This window comes from Triturus cristatus, chromosome 10, assembly GCF_964204655.1.
Source record: "Triturus cristatus chromosome 10, aTriCri1.1, whole genome shotgun sequence".
Taxonomy (NCBI): domain Eukaryota; kingdom Metazoa; phylum Chordata; class Amphibia; order Caudata; family Salamandridae; genus Triturus; species Triturus cristatus.
The window spans coordinates 998,996,474-999,014,451 of NC_140593.1; the positions used below are offsets into that span (position 1 = coordinate 998,996,474).

Here is a 17,978-nt window from a genome sequence, read left to right on the forward strand (position 1 = left end):
CTGGGAGCAGTCATTTTCTGTTCCAGGGAGGAGAAATGTCCTGTCCATTTGAGGAGGCATTCACTCTTGCCCTTGAGGAGTCATTCCCTGTGAGGAGTCATTCCTTGCCCGGAGAGGAGTTGTTCTCTGTTCCTGTGAAGAGTCATTCTGTGTCCCAAAGAGGAGCCATTCGCCCTGGGAGCAGTCATTTTCTGTTCCAGGGAGGAGAAATGTCCTGTCCATTTGAGGAGGCATTCACTCTTGCCCTTGAGGAGTCATTCCCTGTGAGGAGTCATTCCTTGCCCCGGAGAGGAGTTGTTCTCTGTTCCTGTGAAGAGTCATTCTGTGTCCCAAAGAGGAGCCCTCGCCCTGGGAGCAGTCATTTTCTGTTCCAGGGAGGAGAAATGTCCTGTCCATTTGTGGAGGCATTTACTCTTGCCCTTGAGGAGTCAATCCCTGCGAGGAATCATTCCTTGCCCGGAGAGGAGTTGTTCTCTGTTCCTGTAAGGAGTCATTCTGTGTCCCAAAGAGGAGCCATTCGCCGTGGGAGCAGTCATTTTCTGTTCCAGGGAGGAGAAATTTCCTGTCCATTTGAGGAGGCATTCACTCTTGCCCTTGAGGAGTCAATCCCTGCGAGGAGTCATTCCTTGCCCGGAGAGGAGTTGTTCTCTTTTCCTTCCTGTAAGGAGTCATTCTGTGTCCCAAAGAGGAGCCATTCGCCCTGGGAGCAGTCATTTTCTGTTCCAGGGAGGAGAAATTTCCTGTCCATTTGAGGAGGCATTCACTCTTGTCCTTGAGGAGTCAATCCCTGCGAGGAGTCATTCCTTGCCCGGAGAGGAGTTGTTCTCTTTTCCTTCCTGTAAGGAGTCATTCTGTGTCCCAAAGAGGAGCCATTCGCCCTGGGAGCAGTCATTTTCTGTTCCAGGGAGGAGAAATTTCCTGTCCATTTGAGGAGGCATTCACTCTTGTCCTTGAGGAGTCAATCACTGCGAGGAGTCATTCCAAGAGGACAATCATCCCTTGTCCTTTTGAGGAACCATTTCCTGTTCTGGGTAGGAGCCATTCCATTTGCATTTGCCAAAATAGTTATTCTTGAGGCCTTAAGGACTACCAACTTTACGATGTGGGAGTCCCTGTTACGGTCTCTATGAGACAGGGGTGGTGAGATTACCGGTTGTCCCAGACTACTCTTTATCTTTCTTTTCCCTCCCAAAAATGCTGACGATGAGACTCTTATAGGCCTGCTTCTTAAAATGTACATACTAAGGAGCTGGGGTAAATACACAATTTTTGTAAACATCTGTTTGCCCTGTTGAATAAATAACATATGCCAATGGACACCTAGAAGTGTATTCTTCTCAATTAGAATTAAGTTGAAGTTTGCTTTATAGTTACAAACATTCTTTTTTTACCTAGTTCATTTGGCTGCCCATTCCAGAGTCGACCTCTGTGAGAACCCAGTCATCAACCTCTCACGGTCTAAAATGTGTACGGCCACTTCCATAGCATGTTGCTGTCACTGCAGTGAAGAACCTCTGGTGGCTGACATGTACACTTTTATTGTAGCATTCGTGGGGCAATTCCATGATCCCTTAGACGAGGCACTAAAGTGGGGCATACTCCAGTGTTTTAGACCTTTTGTAACTGAGAAATCCTACTCTCTGCCACTCCACAATAAATGCCATTCACTTTATCGAATACCACAGATTACCATCCATCTGGAAATGGCAGAGATCTTACATTGAACCATGTCAGGCAAGAGTTGCTGAGCCCATCCTGGTAATTCCTTTGCATTCTAGCATTGGAAATCTTGCTTGGCACAAACAAAATTGCTGGAGATCTTTGAATACCAGAAAAAAAACAAAGACAATGATTCAGCTGCTTATCCCTGATCAGGGGAAACTTGACATCGGTAGCCTAGGAAATTCCTAATGTCAAAAGCAGATACTCCAAACCGGTGTGAACGCCTTCCACCTCTCCTTTTGATCATCACACTGTTCACTGCCCATTTCTTCTCTCATGAGGCAGAATCTTGCCTTTGTTCACTCATCCAAGGTGATTCATAAATTCAGATATGTGATAGGACATTTAGATTTTCGCGAGGTCAGTTTGAATTTCAATTCAATATCCGAGAGATCTGAAATTAGAATGTAATAGAAATAATCCCTATTAAAGAGCGCTTCCCACATTTGCCCTCCATGGAACCCAGACTTGAATTTAGGCTCATGTTTGAGGAAGGCCCCTCTAGTTCACTCGTCTCAGGGGGTCGCTAATTATCCTTTATGTAAAAGGTTCACACGCACTACTCACAAAAACATTTCTTCAAGACAAACAAGCAATGACAAAAAAACCGTACCTGCAAAGCTCGACCAGAGGCCCTGGAGCTTTGTGGTTACACTGATTGCAGTAAACTTTCACAGGGGTTATTACTGGCTCTGCCGGCCACAGAGCCCTACGGCTGAGCCCAAAATCCCCACAGTTTTGAGTCTTGTCTGTGACTGGACTAAACATCTGAGGTCTGATCTCTAAGCCTTAAATTACATATTTTTCTCTTTCAAATAAACGCTTCCTTATTTGATGACAAGCTAAATGAGGGAGTGATACCGCAGGCGGGAGAGGTGTTTGGAAACTAACTTTATGAGACCTCAAAACGCCAAAGGGAGCACTTACTTCGAGGGTCTACCCTCTGGATTTATTACATAGGTGATCTTTCAGAGTGTGAAGAGAGAATTGTCCAGTCACTGCATTAGAAGGCAAAGGAGATGCCAAACATCGCTTAATGAATGAACCAATAAGAGACATTACAAGATGGCCGCCATCGCATCGAGCACATTCAGATTTCTGTGTGAGAACATTGCCAAGCCATTCACAGAACATATAGGAAATAGAGGCAAATGGAAATACCACCACACAATGTAAAATTCTCTTTCTTGGAACACTGAGCCTTTCCTTTTTGCCTGAGCCTTTCCTTTTTGCCTGAGCCTTTCCTTTTTTGCCCATCTGTGTCAGATGGATGTCCCTCTCGTCTTCTTTTGCAGTTTACACGCATCTATCACAATCTCACCTCACACTTCCTGCTTTGCTTTTGCATCTAGTCTTACCACACTTTTTCATATTCTTGAAATAAAATAGTGGGCTATGCTTGGTCTTCGTTGTGCATGACAAGGTCTATCAAAGCAGTGTTTACCAGGTTGTTTGGCTTTCGATGTGTGTGTCATTGTGTTTGTGCCTGGTTTGGGCTTCAGAAGCCTGCACTATTTCCCCCACATGGTGATGTCTTGGGTCTTGGCTTTTTCTATCGCAACTAGGATGTGCCCATCACCATGTGTTTACTAGCCTTATTGGGGGCAAATTTGTTGTTCCATTATAAATTAGTCAACTTGGATTTAATTAGCTTTAGGGCCTACTTGCCACCTCTGTTCTTGCTTCATAAGATCCAAAGTCCATCAGATAACAGTTGCATATTCATTAGAATGTTAAGTGTAGCATGACCAATCGGAATCACTATTACAGTCAGTTCCTTCTGATATAAGACTGCTGTGGAATCCCTCTCAGAACACAGTGCTCATTCAAAGCTCTTTTAAGGGGCAAAGGAGAAACATACTCGCGTACGGAGTGAGAAACATTCACCTGCTAATGGCATTGTGGACCGGTCAGCTAGTTAACATCTCTAGTTATTACTCTTATGCTTCTTATATGTTCTCTCGTGCATCTTGGTCTGTAAGTAATGGGACGAATTATCACTAGGATTACTGACCTCAGTCAGTAAATAGTTTGAAAAAGATGGGCAGTGCAAGATGGGCAAGAGAACTGTGTGACTAAAGAGGGATGCAGAGGAGAGACACTGAGTGAGAGAGGCCCTGGGAAAAAGGAAAACCCACCTTTTTACAGCTTGTACGCTCTATCACCTATATTCATTCCACGTACAAAGAGTGAGCTGCCATGTGGATGCTGCTAAAGCAAAAAACAGGGAGAGAACACAGTTCACCCCTTTTAATGGGAATTATAGGACATTTCTGTGCATTACAAGAGACTAACATAAAAAGGAAATGAAACATATAGGACAAACTGCATAAAAAGTAAGACTCCAGACGAAAATAGAGCAAACACCCTTTATAATCAGGAGAAGGCCTAGCGACAAGAGTGAGTCAAGTTACTGCTGGCTCCCGGCAGTGCCCATAAAATGCCCTCTCACTTGTATTGATGGCAGTTATATTATTTCATAATAGAGATTTTGGATAAAACTATGCATCTTTTAGGTGCAAATAAAAGTACTTCTCCAAACAGTAATGGCAAAGCCAGAACTGGCATTTAGTTAGGGGGAGTGTTGGTAACTGTTGGGTAACTTTGTGTGTGTTCCCTAAGCAGTACTAGAAAGAAAATCTGATAATGAGGCAATATCTCCAACAGATGTAGCCAGCAGCAGTATGGAAGCTGAAAGGAGGGTCCTTGCGCTCAATGGGCTGCATTAGCAGATTTAAGGTGCACCCCCAGATAACAGGTTTATAAAGGAGACAAAAGATGAAGTTGACGTTGTATGCGGTGAACTAGAAAGGCGTAAACTGCAAAACATGACACAATAGATTCTTGCACAAAAGTGCAGTATTATTATTGCATCTTTAAGAAAACCAATGTACACATTTCTTTACTTTGTGGGAAAAAAAACTGTAAACCAACAATACGTTATCATGAATGCAAAGTAATACAAATGAGCGTGCAAACGCAATGAATAACACCGTGCCTTTATGAAATGATAATGCATCCAAATATCATGTACTTCCTAAACAAGAAATCCATAAATGAGCAAGTAAAATATTGTCATGTCACCAAAGTAAATACATCAAAGAGCACATACTGGTTCTAATTTAGCAAAAGGACAACTTGATGGCCCATGACCAAAACTGGGCAAGACTGGAAACCAAAGGAGCCCCAGCATCAATGTTCACACCAGCTCACAGTTCCAGAGCTAGAGCTGGCGGCGTCCATTGCTCGGCCACAGCAGCCCTTCTAGCGGTGAAAGTGGCCCCTGAGCTGACAGTTCACTGGGACAGTGAACTAAGAAAATAGCAGAGTGACCGAATGGCCAGTCAGGCCATGCATCAAACCTAAAGGGAGCACAACTGGGGCAATGTAACCATCCACAAAAAGCATGAGCCTAATGTACAACCCATCCAAGCAATGGAAAACCATCAAAAACACATGAAAAGAAATGCCTGGAGGGGGCGGCTTCAAATCCCACTCTCTCACATCCTTCCTTGTTCTGAACTTCCTATAGTACTTTTTTTTTTTTAATGATGGCACAGTTTCAACTAACCTCCTTGGAGAAGGTTAGTTGGCTTGTCTATTTTATTGGTTCCATAAATTAGAACTCAGAAACTGCCCGGCACAGGTACCCAGCAGCGGCCTGTGCAAGTAAGAGCGGTGGGTGGGTGGGTGGGGGGAGGGTTGGTGGGGGTGGGGATTCTGACAGATGACGAGGGAAAAGTAATAATTTATTTAATTTTCCCTCGTAGTCGTCTGTCGAATCCCCCCTCAACCCGGCCCCACTGCTCTTACCTGCACGGGCCACTCCTGCGGGTACCACAAAAAAGGCCATGGGTACCAAACATTAACGAACACAAAAATAAGCAGCGAATTCAAGTCTGACATTTCATTGATGTCGCCCGACCCACTACTAAATACTGGGTCAAAGAATTCCCTTCTCTATACACCTCTTACTCAACTTTAATTTAGTATGTGATTACTATGGCACATTGCTTGGACTTTCCTTAGGGCATGTTTCAATCATGCACTGCTGAATGTAGCATTACATGAACTTTCTAGTGGTATTATCTGGAGATAATACCCTGTCACCCAGGTTATGTGTCCCAAGTCAAGGGAAATGTACGCAACAAGGGAAAATGTCAATTCTGTGAATAGCGTCTTCAAAAATATAAATGAACGTTATTAAGACATACGCCATGGAAGCATCAAGCTACTCAGACACCTCCTTCAAACTCTGGAGTTTTAAAGAAGCGAACAAACGGTTAAGTGATGTAGAGTGGTTTGAAATTATTATGCGTGATGCTGAGATGAGTTCTCAAGAATAACAAAACAGGGACGTCTCATTCTGATTGGACGACAGGCCATCTATTCCATCACATGATTCAGTCTTGCAGAAAGCAAACTTTTACTGCCAGTAAGTGCCCCCTGTCTGAGGGAGCTGATTGGCCAGCACAACACACATTCAATTGCATGTTCTAACCTCTGTACAGAGTCTGGTCTTTCCAATTGCAGGAAAGTGAGACAGTAACAGGACCTTAAAAGCAAAACATGTTTTGTGAATTACAGAACAAGAGGAAATCAGTTTTAAAGTGTTTCTGAAAGGACCCGTCAACAGATTAAACAATTCATTGGCACAGCACAGAAATGATATTAATGTACATTTTTGTGTTGCAATTCTCTAACATTCCCATTTTTCTGGACTGGTTCCAGTTTTTTTGTGGTTTGTTTTCCCAGAAATGGTTCCGCAAAAATGTAATGGGAGTGTAGGCCGTGGCGCTTGTTTCAGTTGGGAACAGGCCAAAGGCGACTAAGAAATGGGTGGGACTTTCAAATCCTCAGAGAAGTATGCACATTCCTACAGAAGCCGAACCGGTGGGTCGGCAGCACCAGGCATTCCAATTCCTTGTGAGAATCAACACAGAATGTGAAATTTGAGGAAGCAGAGCACTCAATAATAATAATAATAATAATCCACATTTGTAAAGCGCGACCAATCACCCATAAGGGTCTCTGGGCGCTGGGGGCCGTCGGGAAGATTAAGCAAGCTATTTCCCAGAGTCACATGGTGCTGGGCTAATCTGCCGCCGGCTCTGGGGATCGAACCGTGATCCCCAGATTCCGGAGTCAGTCGCCCTGGCCGCGGCGCCACACCTCTTCCTGGTCCAAGCTGAGGTGCTCATCTAACTACGTTTTTGTTGTACTGAATTATGGGCCTTGTAGTTATGATTTTATAATGGGATAATCAGGACTACAAGTCCTGGAGCACAAAGCAAAAACTGGAATGGGTGATCTACCCACGGATCGACTAGGTAAACTTGAGAGCTTTGAGGACGTTTCTCTCAATTGACTTGTTCTTAGACTAAAGGGATGAATTGCAAATGATTATTTTATTAATTTAATTAAATTTTTTCAGTCAGTGGTTCATGCCACAGTGGTGAGGGTTCTGAAGGAGCTGGGTTCCACGTTCTAGACTCACAAATAAAATTCCTCACATTAAAGCTTTCATAAAATTGCACATAATTGCAATGTCGATTTCTCCACGTTGTACCAAAATATAACTACCTCTTCACTTTACATTTATTACATTACACAATCTGATAAACAAAGGTTAACACGACAAAGGATTATATGTGGATGCGGACTACCCAGGATTATAATGCACCACTACAAATGAAGGAGAAAAATCGCGCTCCATCAGTATGCAGGATTGAAAAATAAATGTTGTTTTGGAGTGCATGTCACCAATTGCTATGGCTCTCTAAAGGATGAAATGCTGAGCAGGAACCCCCAGTTGCTAGGACCTACGATCTTCATTGTGCCCCTAACATTAATAGGGTCGATGCATTAACCCCTCGAGCTATCTCATTTTCATTCAAGGAAAGAAATCTTTTCAGAAAGCGGTGTAAATCCCGGTTAAGCAAAGCCTATCACATTTCAAAGCTGTCCTCCTGTGCCCTCGGTATTTGTGGTCTGTCTTCTATGTCTAGGTTGAGACACGTGTACTCTTGCAGAGCCCACGTCTAATTGTGCAGTTCTAGGGAACAGACAGCATCGCTGGACAGGTGACAAGCAGATACGAATCATCTTCGGCCACCCATGTTCCGGAGTCGCAGACAGGACATGCCTCCGTCTCGTGTGCAATATCCCTCGTGTGCCAGATCACAAGGCCCGCCACCTTTAACGCTGGCTCTGCCTCCTGTTATTGTGAGGTTAGGACATAATTACTGCTTTCAACAGGTCATAAGTAGGCCACAAACAAACGTCGAAAACAAACACGTAGTAGACGGCCCGTAGCAGGGCCGGCTTTAGGGCGGTGCGACCGGTGCCACCGCACCGGGTGCTGGCTTCCTGGGGGCGCCATCTTTGAAAGTTTATTATGCTTTTGACTATTATGCTTTTGAAACATCTGCTGCAGCGTTTCTTTCCCCCGTTAATGACCAAGCCTCACATAAATGTCAAGATAACTCGTGTGATTAATTATCTTCCTGGAGAGAGATCAGCATTTTGTATACTTGAGGTTTTGACTTAGGTGAAGTTAGTGCAGAAGGTTAATATGCCTGCTGCAAAGAACGTGTACCCAGTAGATTACAGAGTGGGTATGATGTAAACAGATCAGCAGGTTACTGCTTTCAAAAGAGACATCCTTTTGTTACTTGCAATTTATAACAAAGTCCTAATATAGAATAGTGGGCTATTAACTTTCATCCTAGAACTGCATACAGACTGCAAAGTATACATTATTAGAACATTGATTAATGTTGCAAAAAGGGTTAATTTGGCTAGAAATCGATTTTTATCATTAAAGAAAACTCCCAACTATGCTGTTTCTTGCTCGACTCTGAGTTTGTGCTTCTCCACACCAAGCACTCTTAAACTATACTGCCTACCAGTATGGATGACACGTGACTCCTACACTTTTAGTCCTTTGGCTTATGTAACATTTCCTATACATTGATTTACACACGTATGATTGATTGTCTCGGTGTAATGTGTGTGTGATGCAAAGTGCTCAGACAACCTACACTGGTATGAGTGGCGCTATATAACTAATTCAATGCATCTGAGAGAGTGTGGTTATGGAGACTTGGTCACTGTTAAAGGGTGCTAGTGAGAGACTCCGTGGTAGAGGTGGTCATTGGGGGGGCGCCAACAAACATTGTCGCACAGGGCGCCACCAGCGCTAAAGCCGGCCCTGGCCCGTAGAGACATTCACCCGCGGCGTGTCCACGTCACCAATGAGGAGGAGCCATTTTCCCCAATTAGTTATAATTTGTTTGTTTTTCATGCAAAAGGCTGTAGCACCTTCCTAAGCAGGAAAAAATCCCGTGCCCAGACACAAAAGCAATCATAACAAATAGACTGTGGCCCACTGGGTTAAAATGAGTTTTTTCAAGATGGAAATTCAGTGGGTTATCACCAGTTTTATGTGAATGACAGAGCCACGTTTATGACGCTATATAGTGCTGTCCAATTTAAATAATGCTTCATACCGCTATCAAGGCACAACACACGAGTTTATCCACCAAACTTCCACGAAGCACCTATTTTTTGGCCTCTAGAATTATGCGGCAGTGGAGGACCAAGTTGAATTGCAGGACTACTACAAAATTATAGAGAAAGAACAGGCAGATTATATGGCCAAGTGCCGCATGTTCTGTGGCAGTATTAATTCACTATTTTATCTCAACAGATAATGCTGTACGGGCAAAGTTTCACCTCATTAGTACTAAAACACCTAAATGTATCAATCAGGAACTGAAAGGTTACCAGTTTACCTTTAACCCTGCACCGTGTGTTGCCGGTGGCGTAAGGCAAAATGATGGGTCTCCCATGACTCACAGACATGAATTGGCCTTGAGCTGGAAGGGGCCCTTCTTGAACGGTTAGGGGGCCTTTGGTGGGTGCCCCCCTGGCCCGTGTTCCGCTCCCGAGTGTTACAATTTTTTGGTAAATTTGGTCTGTCGGAACTAAAACATTTTTTTGTGAACTCTGCAAATTATGCAGGAGATGGTAGGTTATGTGGCAAGCAAATTAAATCAATATTTATGCAGAAAACACGATAGTAACCGAAAGACACAATTCTATTCTCCTGGGCATTACTTTATCTTTTCAGCGCAGAATTCCCAAGTCTCTCGTGAGCGAGCAGCTCATCCATTTCAGGTCATTTCTTCGAATTCTGGGACCTACAGTCCTGTTTTATAAGGGGTTAACTAGGATTACAAATCCCAGCATACAAGAGACACAATCTGTTGTGGGGAGGTACACACGCACGGGTCAGTGACCCTGAGAACTCTGCCTGCACAGTCCCCCCTTGCCTTTCCCACAAGTTGAGCGAAAACATACTTATTTTTCGTCCAGCACACATTAACTCGATGGCTCCAGATACTTGGGGTTGGCGTGCTTTCACTTATAGCATTTCCCGCCATTTCCTGTCTCAAGGTGGTGGGATCACCTCAGCAGTAATGACTGGGATGAAGACGAGGGAGGTAGAAGTAATGGAACGGAGGCCTCGTGACCCATTGCAACCACCGTGCATAAAGTTGAATAAATGTGGTTGTAAGTATGCACGGATGACTCCACCTCAGGATGAGTTTAGTGTCAATAATACACTTTTGGGCTTCTACGTCCACAGCTGATAGCTGTATAGAAGGTGGTTTTACCAATGTCCAGGTTAGAGTGTCGAGCAGGACTCTTCGTGGGGTTGTGGGGAGGACACTTCGGCAGGAAATAGGCACAATATGTATTTATTTATTTTTAAAGTACATACATGCGCCCTGAGGAGTTTCCGAGGAACGACAGGAAATGGGAGACAGTAAAGTCGGCAGCTATTGATATCTACTTCAGAGGGCAAAAGATTGGACAAAAGTGGTGGTGAGAAGCCCTGAGAGGATGCACCTGGAAAGCAAGTCTAAAAACAAGCATTGACAAAGTCAATACAGTGAAATATATATATATATATATATATATATATATATCATCATCATAAGGTTGCCCTCAATTAAAGACGCACTCTCGAGGCAGATAAAACTCGGCAGAGTCCTTTATTTAGAAACAGCATTCAGCATTTCAGAAAGAGTTCATTTGCCTTACGCGTTTCAAATCTCACGATTCTTGTTCACAGGCATTGCTGAACGGATCTGGAAACACTGCAGGACTACACTCTCCATCTGCATGCTAATTAAGTAATTACCCTCCGGTGGGCCTCTCCAGTGTGTTATTCTCTCAAAGCATGCTGGAATTCGTAGTCCCTTCTTATTGACTTTAACCCTCCAGTGGGTGTGCGCCAGAGTCATTCACAAAAATAATTATTTAAAGCCCTCCAGTGGGCCCCTCCATGGAAAATGCTGTTTGAATGTTCATTTATCCGCCGTACCTTAGCGAAGCTCTGAGGAATTCAAGGCTTCTGGTCCCACATTGTTTTCTCGTGGTGGTGCAGTCTTCACGGCTGGGCTGCCGTTTAACATCATCATAAGGTTGCCCTCAATTAAAGACGCACTCTCGAGGCAGATAAAACTCGGCAGAGTCCTTTATTTAGAAACAGCATTCAGCATTTCAGAAAGAGTTCATTTGCCTTACGCGTTTCAAATCTCACGATTCTTGTTCACAGGCATTGCTGAACGGATCTGGAAACACTGCAGGACTACACTCTCCATCTGCATGCTAATTGAGTAATTACCCTCCGGTGGGCCTCTCCAGTGTGTTATTCTCTCAAAGCATGCTGGAATTCGTAGTCCCTTCTTATTGACTTTAACCCTCCAGTGGGTGTGCGCCAGAGTCATTCACAAAAATAATTATTTAAAGCCCTCCAGTGGGCCCCTCCATGGAAAATGCTGTTTGAATGTTCATATATCCGCCGTACCTTAGCGAAGCTCTGAGGAATTCAAGGCTTCTGGTCCCATATATATATATATTATCTACTGGCGGTCGCCAGTAGATAGTTATAGTTAGGATCGTGTTTCCATAGGAAATCCGCAACATTCTATTTGGAATAACTTTGGCGCCGATTGACGAATCCTCGCAAAATTTTCAAAATAGGTGGGGCGCTCCGCTCCTTCCCTGAAAGTCTCTGGGGGATTCGTCAAGCGGGGGCTGAGAAAAAGGGGGGTCCCAAAACGCGTTTTCCCCATGCATTTTTCCATAGGACCTTTAGTCCAAGCTACAGCCCGAACGGCTGAACGGAATTACTTGAAATTTGGCAGAGAGGTAGTCCTCAGGTCAGGGATGTGCCTTTTGCAGGTCTGGTGTAAATCTGTTCAGTATTTCCTGAGAAAATAGCATTTAAAAGCATATATATATCTATAAGCGCGCACCGTGCGCGTAAGGTAAAACTTACCGTACGCGCACGCTGCCGTGCGCGAGCGCGATTCTGATTGGTTGTTAGATCTTAGTAAACATTCGAATCGGTCGAAACCAGGAAGTGTCGGCCGCCATTTTGTCTCTCGCAGTCTGAGGGGGTGAAAAACAAAGGTGGAGAACGTGAAAAGGGGGCAGGGTGGACAGTTCCTGACCCCCTAGCCTTTGTCAGGGGGTCCCAGAAGGACCCCCAAGGGCCAAAATTTCCTTGAATTTTTTTGCGAAAAATCGCGGAGTACGCGTAGCGTGCGCGTACGGTAGAAACGTAAAAATTCCGCAAACTGCGAAACGCACCACGCGCGCTTACGGTACGCGAAGCGCACCGTGCGCGTACGGTACGCGCACGGTGAAAAACCTTAAAAAAATAAATAAAAAATACATAACTTAGCATTTAAAAAACCTTGCAAATTCACTTAAAAAACCATAGGTTTCACACATGTTATAGTTAGCTGGACATTTCACTCGTGAAAAACCATTGAAATTCCCCCGTTGTAGTTAGTGCAGGCAACTATAACTCACGCGACCGCAATCCTCTGCTGATGACGTCAGATATTACATCACTGATGACATATGTGTCTTTCTGAAAAAAAAATATTTGCAATATATGTATAGCTAAAAATTAATGGAAGAAGACATGGGTAAATAAGTGTCTAAATACAGTGATGTAATATCTGACGTCATCAGCAGAGGATTGCGGTCGCGTCAGTTATAGTTGCCTGCACTAACTATAACGGGGGAATTTCAATGGTTTTCCACGAGTGAAATGTCCAGCTAACTATAACATGTGTGAAACCTATGGTTTTTTAAGTGAATATATATATACACACACACACACACATATATATATATATATACACACACACACACACACATATATATATACACACACACACGTATATATATACATACACACACACACATATATATACACATACATACACACACACACACACACACACACACATAGTGAAATAACAGTTTTTCGATGCCTAATACACACAGAAAGGTATATTATAGCCAGCAGCAGTGAGTCCATCACATCACATACAGGCCAGACAAGGCGTGGCAACAGCATCGACAGCTTTCTTCATGCGCCAAACTTGTATTTAGTAGGCATCAACAGTGCAAGTTTCCCTCGCAAACATAAAACACAGAACAGACAACAAAAACACGCTCTTACCTCACACAGAAACTAGGGAAGGCATAACAAATGCTTCCTTAACCATTGAGAACAGGTACTGCATGTGCAGCTATAACAAGTGTAGGAATGAAGAAGTAGTGTATGCCCATCCTTATCAACCTCTGCAACCACCTCACAAACACAGACACACAACCGATGCACGCATCACAAACAGCAGCAATGCAGACGTCACTCAAACAGACACAGATTTAGTACAGGAAGTAGTAGTATTCTCCCCCGTACCTCCCAAACACCCACGCACATATCTCGCTAGGTGGCATGCACAGCAATACAAGTTTCTTTCACACACACACTTGAAATACAGAACTGTAATAGGTAGAATGTTTGAATCAATCTCATTCACTGGTAATTACTCTGGCCACATTCCAGTCCATTGTTTTTTGTGCCCACTATTATACTCCAGACAGAGACCAGCCATAAGCAGATCTATATTGACCCTGCAGCAATATTCAAACCTGAGTTGCCAGGTCATTTCCTTTAGATGGGAACACAAGCTACCACAGACCGGCTTTGACCCATCTAGCTATTCCAGGAAAGTGCATCTTGAGTTCAATAGCACATTGAGCACGGGACCCACATCTGGTTATTCACATGATACTTACGGCATCTTAGTTAAAGCAAGAAAAACCATGATGGATGGAATGCCTGAATTAATCTCAGCCACTGGTAATTACTCAGGCAGCGTTAGCGCATTGTCAGCTGTGCCACTCCAGACAAAGACTAGCCATATGCAAATCAGACCTGGCCGGGCTCCAATTGGAACAGTCTGTGACTCCAGACGCCAATGCATAACAAACAACCATATACCTCATTGTGCTAAGTGCTATATAAAACTATATAAAACCGTTAAATAGATGCAAATGTTAAATACATGTAGGAAGACACAGTGGAGGCATGGAGCAAAATTAAGGTGCACCATGGCAAAGACCATAGACCCACGGCCCAGCTTCAAGAAAGGATGGCTCAGGGATAGAATCTGATAACCCAGGGGGGTGTGTTTAACCTGTTTTTATTATATTTTGTTAGGTATTGTGACTAAAAAAAGCTCCATTTATGTTCAGTATATGTAAACAAATATGGCACTTTATTGCAATCACAATCTTCCATTCTCCCAAAAGCATTTTCATGCATAATACAATTATTGAAACCACTGTTCTTTCATGTTCGAACTATTTGTTGCTTCATCGAGGTCTACTAGTGGTCTATAAATCGAATAACTACCGATATTTTTTTATCTAGCACTAGCTAAAGCAGCTTCGCAGAGTTGAAAATTATCGACCTCAGAAAGATGAAAGAGTGATGTGGCCCTGTCACGTTTGAAACAAATGAAGTGCAGGTTGCACATAGATCTCAGCAACAAGTGCATAACTCACAGAGCAACCCTACAGTCTAGTCCACATTCACGTGAAACAGCCTCAGGTGCATGTAAGCAGTTCATTCAAAGCCTAGCTGCCTAGGTAACACAATGACAACCAAACTAACCAACCCACAAGTTGACTCTCACTCCTTTGGAGCTATATGACGTAGGCAACAGCGTTAAGGCGCATTTAGTCATGTGTCACACATGCACACGTGGCCGGCTGTCTCCCAGGCCGTCCACACTTTTGGAAGTACTACCTCACTGGGAAATGTTCTGTTTCCCTGCAGGTCAGCAAAGCTCTACTTGGGAGGTGAAGCGGTCAAGTTGCTAAATTTGAGATTTGCATCAATTGAACTGGTTTCTAATCCTGGCTGCAAACGTGATACATTGCGTAATCCTCAATTCTCTTATATTCTAAAATCAGAAGGGGTTAAAACTGGGCGACACCTAGGTCCATACTAGAGCTACATCATGTTAGACCCGGAAGTGCTTACTTTTCTCTACTGGGGTGCACACTTGGTGCAAGATTCTAGCCAATGTTCTTTGTCGGTTATTTATTTTAGCAAAACACACAAGATGATGGACGGTATGTTGCACATTGGCAAAACATTCACCCCCACTCACAGATCTGGGTTTAATCCATCGTTATTTTGCTCACCACGACACCCCAGTTCAGACACGGCCATATGCAAATCAGTCTTGACCCTGTGCCTCATGGGAACAGTCCAGCCCGAACTGCCAAGCCATGTCTTCCCTGGACCGGAATCAAGCATCCTAGGACCGGTTTCGGGGGTTATTTATTTTAACCAGACTGGTGATGCATGCTCTATCATATGAAAACTAGCTAATATATAAAAAAACCTAGATAGCGCATGCTTTTTTATGCAAAGGCAAACCCAACCGTATGAAATAAAAGTAGGACATGGTCTCAGTCAAATGTCATGCACGTTGATGGGAAGATGGTGCCCTCTTGCTACCACTTGAACATCTCAAAATGCCTACAACTTTATTAGAAGTGTTTGAGGCCATTTATATTTTCCACACAATGTCACTTTACCAAGAGAAATACTTTACTAAAAAGAGGACGCTTTTTTATGGCGTTCCCCTTAGAGAGGTTTTTTCCATCCGCACATAAGCTTATCCCATCGCCTGCAAATACAGTGATTACAATATGCCTGGCTTTTGCCTTATCTGCTTTGACACAAGTCTTTCCCAGATGAGATCAAACATTTACAGTTGTGATATCCGGGAAAGTGTTAGTGTTGGAAAATACCTTCTGAAAAAAAAGATGTGTGGACCTCAGGGAATATTGCTTCGGTAACTCTTTAGTATTTGCTGCCAGTGAGGAAGTTCTTGATCAAGATGCACGGGGTAAATTCCGATTCACCTGATCCACAGGACCTCGTTTTGGATCTGCGCATCCTCTGACACAATATATTTGTTTTATTACAATTTAGGGATCTGTTCTTTTAGGATACCTCACATCCTTCACTGGGGGAGATGACAGAGGACTGTAAATTGGGTGAGCGGCATGTGAAGGATCACCCCGCACTGGGATGGATGCCCGCCACCTACATTTATCTATCCACTGCAACCACAAAAACACACGGATCCTCCAAGTTTGAAAGCTAGGACTGCTGAGTAGAAGACAGAAGATGATCATCACAGTTTTTCAAGAGAGGGGCAGCTGGAGTTTCCTACTACACATCATCTCTTACTTTAGACTACACTGAGACGATGCACACAACTAAAATAACTCAGAGGTCAGAATATTCAAGGCATTTTCAGTATGGTCCACTCCTGGACTAAAAGAAGAGTAAGTCATTACAAAAAACTTCTCCAGCCCTACTATAAATGTGCTAGAGTAGGTCTTTGAACCATGCATGGCCCTTCCACTTAGACCATGGATGGCGGTACTTACTTTCAGGTGACCCTCATGCATCTGGGCCCGCTGGCACATCTGTAGGAAGTACTTGACGTTGGACTCGTCCAGGATGATGTAGATGGCGATCTTCCTCTTGAAGCTGGCATCCAGCATGTCCTTGAAGATGTCCACATCAGTAAACATGTCCATGACCACGGCCACCACCTTGGGGGTAATGAAAGCATACTTATGAGGAGATCTGGGAAGCACAATGTCATTTTTGGTGAAATGATTTGAGAAATCCTAAGAAGCACTCTTCCAGACGTAACCACGTTTTTTGCTTTCTGTGAACGGTTTCTTGCAACCGCGTTACTTTTCTACAATACGAAAGAGGATTGTTTGCTTGAGAAGTTACACAACTCAATATTATTGTAATGATCACTTCTGGCATGAAAAGCATTTGTAAAAAATATGGTTTGATAAAAAAAACTGACATTGATTGGACTTTTTATTATGATCTCCACTTTTTATTCCTAGAAATTCATATACAACTAGACATCGGATCTAAAATAACTTCAAATTAAACATACACATTAGCTTTCCAAATCCAACAGAAGTGCCAACGTAAATGATATTTTAGGTTACCCACATCAGCATAGCTCACCTGTACCCTTCCTATGGTATCATGAAGCTTTTGGAGTCCCATTTACACATGAGGGGTTAACAAAGAGACTTCTTTCCATGTTAAGGCAAATACAATAGTTATCTCTTCTCTAGCAAAAAAACTGCCCATTGAAATAAAAACTGGCATAACTAGAACTGTGCTCTGAAAGGCCCTTGTAGCTTATTGTAAATCCTTTCATACTTGGTACCAAAAGTAGTCAGACGAGAGTCCAAGTGTTAATAATTGTCTTTTTTTTTTTAAATATTTTTTTTTTTATTATTTGCAACCACCTTCCAATCATCATCCTCTTCACAATAGGTACATACAGTACAGAATAGGACTTTGCTCTCTTTAGGTCACATACGATATTATCATGTAATATATCCAGAAGATTGAGCGTTATTGTCCAAGTTCCTATTTCCCTTCTCTCATGGACTGCTAACAGCCTCCCCTCTCCGGTACTCAATGACCCACAACTTTCCCACCAACAAAACTACTACCCCCTTCCCCCCCTATCCCTCCCCCAGTGTGCTCCCCCATCAGGTCCAGTCTCAATGTGTCCTAACTTCTAGGTACATGCCTACTTTGCGCAATTATTATTACCCGGCCTCCATCCCCACGGCTGCCCACACTCTCCCTCGGTACCATGTTCTCAGTTCCCGCCGTTCCCTCCGCACTCTCAGCGCCCCGTGATCTAGCAGTTGGTCTGGTCCTCTTCCTGGCCCCCGTCAGCTCTACGCAGCTCCTCAATGAGCGCTTCCCAAGCTCGCGCCCCCTCAGTCCAAGTTTTAAT

General features: G+C 43.5%; 2 protein-coding genes across 2 annotated transcripts in view; one reads left to right on the forward strand and one right to left on the reverse strand.

Annotated features, from left to right (window-relative positions):
* Positions 1-17,978, forward strand: part of SLC5A10 (solute carrier family 5 member 10) — a 681,053-nt gene that overhangs the window by 322,157 nt on the left and 340,918 nt on the right. The gene's annotated exons all lie outside the window — the stretch shown is intronic.
* Positions 1-17,978, reverse strand: part of SACK1G (scaffolding CK1 anchoring protein G) — a 167,326-nt gene that overhangs the window by 82,046 nt on the left and 67,302 nt on the right. Inside the window, exon 2 of the mRNA XM_085628992.1 lies at positions 16,579-16,746. Coding sequence (XP_085485118.1) covers positions 16,579-16,746 — 168 coding nt within the window. The remainder of the gene's footprint in view (positions 1-16,578; positions 16,747-17,978) is intronic.